At 30.6% G+C, this 2,625-nt stretch overlaps 1 protein-coding gene across 1 annotated transcript; it reads right to left on the reverse strand.

The window, feature by feature from the left end:
- Positions 1-944: 944 nt before the first annotated feature.
- On the reverse strand, positions 945-2,176 carry LOC129941095 (kinetochore protein Spc25-like). The gene is made up of 4 exons (XM_056049643.1): positions 1,936-2,176; positions 1,739-1,863; positions 1,577-1,674; positions 945-1,518 (listed from the first exon to the last, which is right to left on the reverse strand). Exons 1-4 carry the CDS (start codon positions 2,051-2,053, stop codon positions 1,284-1,286), a joined length of 576 nt encoding a protein of 191 aa, XP_055905618.1. The 5' UTR covers positions 2,054-2,176; the 3' UTR covers positions 945-1,283.
- Between the last annotated feature and the right edge of the window lie 449 nt (positions 2,177-2,625).

Raw genomic sequence — 2,625 nt, forward strand, 5'->3', positions numbered from 1 at the left:
ATGGCATTTCCTCCCTCAAACAATTCAGCTGTAATAATGTTCATAAGTTCATAAAAGCAAAAGTTGACAAAATATGAAATATAAATTATTTGATAGAATCTTTTGATTTTATTTGTAGTGCAAATATTAAAAAAAAAAAACAAACATATGTATATATCAACATAAAATGTTGCGCCTTGCCTAAGAAACCGTTTTTGAAAACATTGTTAGAAATAAGAAAATTAAAAAACGATATCTTTAGAACGATATTAATAGGACATGTTCCAAAAACAAAATTTACAGATGACATTTTTTAAAACCATTTTCAGATGGCCAGTGCAACATTTCAAGTAAGTCCTATTATATATCTATAACATTTCCAACAGCTTTGTTTTTAACGACTAAGCCATTTAGGAAAAATTAAAATTGTGGACGACCCATAATACACAAAAGTTTGTAAATCAACGAAAGGCATGAAACATTGCGGCAGTGTTCAAGTGACTTATATGTACTTGTTTTAGGGTCATTTATATGTGAGTAACATGTATTCAAGTTTTGGACGATTGAATGCTTTGTAAATTCAAAGAAATCCTAAGCACCTAGCAGCGGTTTTGGCGATATCAAATATGTGATCATTCCATAAGAGGCGATCTGTAATACACATAGCGAGTACTGAAAGTTGATCAATTTCCTGGATAGCGGCATAGGGGATGGGTTGCGCTTTAACGACATCATTGAGTTTTTGAAGCTATACATTCTACGCGGTTTTTGATTCCCCATTGAACAATGCTGTCAAGATCAACATTAAAAGAGCTTATCATACGCTGCCGTTGAAGTTCCACATTTGAAGGACAAGGATGTGAATTTAAAAACGAATATCATAAGCTGAGGGTACTGTCATTAAAGAAATAGTTTAAAAGAAATGGAAGGCAACATATCATTTATGAATATGATAAAGACAGTTTAAGACAAAACGGAACCCTCGCTTAAAACAATCCAATAAAATTTGTGTTGAACGGTAAGGTAGTTTGGATTATAGAGATTTTTTATTTCTTTCTGTATCATTGATTTAAAAAGAAAATATTGAAAGCTTGAACAAAAGCTATCAAGCTCCAAAATTGAGTCTTAAACTTTAAATTCTAAACATTAATTGCATTGTAGGAAAAACTTTCAAACAATTATTTGTTGCCTAATATTCTTAACAGTTGGTTTAATTATAATTATATACTCTAACTCTTAACGAGTTTTAGTGTTTTCAAACACACTTATTCAAATTTATCTTATAACTATAACTAACGTAAAATTTATTCTGATGAAGAACTGAACAAAGCTTCCCATTCTTTGGCATGATCACTGGATCGATGTACATTTTCCCAAAGTGTGTCTTCGATTTCAGTCTTTGTCTTTGGACCAAGATCGATCTCAAAGGGGAATATCTTGGAATTTTGTGTGTTGGCGGTGAATCCTCGAATAAGGTGTGGTGCTTTGTCACTGATGTGAGTCATGGTGCAAAGTTTTATTAGGCTCATTTGGAGTAGTCTAAGCAAATAAAAATAAATTGTAGTCTGTAAATATGAATTAGTTAAGAATCATATACTTTTCAACTGGAGAGTTTTTGTTGTCAGATCCTGGTTGATTGTTGTGAAGATCTTGATTTTTCTCCTGTAACACTTCGATCTCTTCTTGAACTTTTTTCTTAAATGAAAGATAATTAAGAGTTTAGACATTGGTGAGAAACTGAATAAGAAATCATAGTTACCAACTCAGCATCACGTTCTTCTTGAATCTCTTTGAGAGCTTCAACTTTTTGCGTTTTCTTCCTCACAATTAAGTTGAGTGAATTTAAATTGTTCGTCCTTTCACCAACTATTTCATTGATTGCGGCTTAAATAATAAAAGAAAAGTTCAATTTAAAGTGAATTCAACTTAAATGATGATGCTTTAAAATATACTCACAGTAGTTTGTCCATAATTTACTATATTCCTTAGCAATACGAATTTCTTTTTTTGCTGAAGCCGTAGATCGATCGGCAATCTTTTTAAATTTCTTAGAACATTCTGATTCATTTACCATTTTATGTATGTTTTCTTAACTTTTTCACATCTAGTGTTTCATAATTTATTTTAAAAATTATTTAACTGAAATTTTGTTTACAAACTAGCTGTCAATTTGAAAATAAGACGAAATGTCAAATGATTGGTCGAAAAAACACACTTAGATAAACAAAATGAAATAGTTCAGTGAAATTTAAATTATAAGTGCAAGATTCCTATACTTTTTAAAAGTTCTGAATTCTTCTGGTCGCAATTAATCTTTTCAATCTTATCTAGCTTATACCCCAATATACTAATAACTAGATTTAGTCATATTAACTCACCATATTTGTAGATATGCTATTCAAGTATTTTAAAGTTATTCACAACTTAAAGTGAAGTAAATGGTCGATGACAGTAAAACATTTACTTGTCAAACATATTAACAAGGACGTGGATGACATCTTTCACAGTCATCAGTGTGAATGCTGTTTTAAACAAAACTATCGCCAACGACCCATATAAGTTATCCTATGAAAATAAAACTATGTAAATACAAGAAGAAATTTATCGTATACAGCCCCTGGCATAATTATTATTAAACGCACTGCA

Source organism: Eupeodes corollae, chromosome 1, assembly GCF_945859685.1.
Source record: "Eupeodes corollae chromosome 1, idEupCoro1.1, whole genome shotgun sequence".
Taxonomy (NCBI): Eukaryota; Metazoa; Arthropoda; class Insecta; order Diptera; family Syrphidae; genus Eupeodes; species Eupeodes corollae.

What these genes read in the sequence shown, in the direction of transcription:
- LOC129941095 (XM_056049643.1), bottom strand. Translation starts at nt 2,053, where the DNA reads ATGGTAAATGAATCAGAATGTTCTAAGAAATTTAAAAAGATTGCCGAT. An exon ending in TAAATTATGGACAAACTACT is followed by an intron (nt 1,864 to 1,935) that starts GTGAGTATATTT and finishes TTATTATTTAAG; the next exon opens with CCGCAATCAATGAAATAGTT. An exon ending in AAAAACTCTCCAGTTGAAAA is followed by an intron (nt 1,519 to 1,576) that starts GTATATGATTCT and finishes TTATTTGCTTAG; the next exon opens with ACTACTCCAAATGAGCCTAA.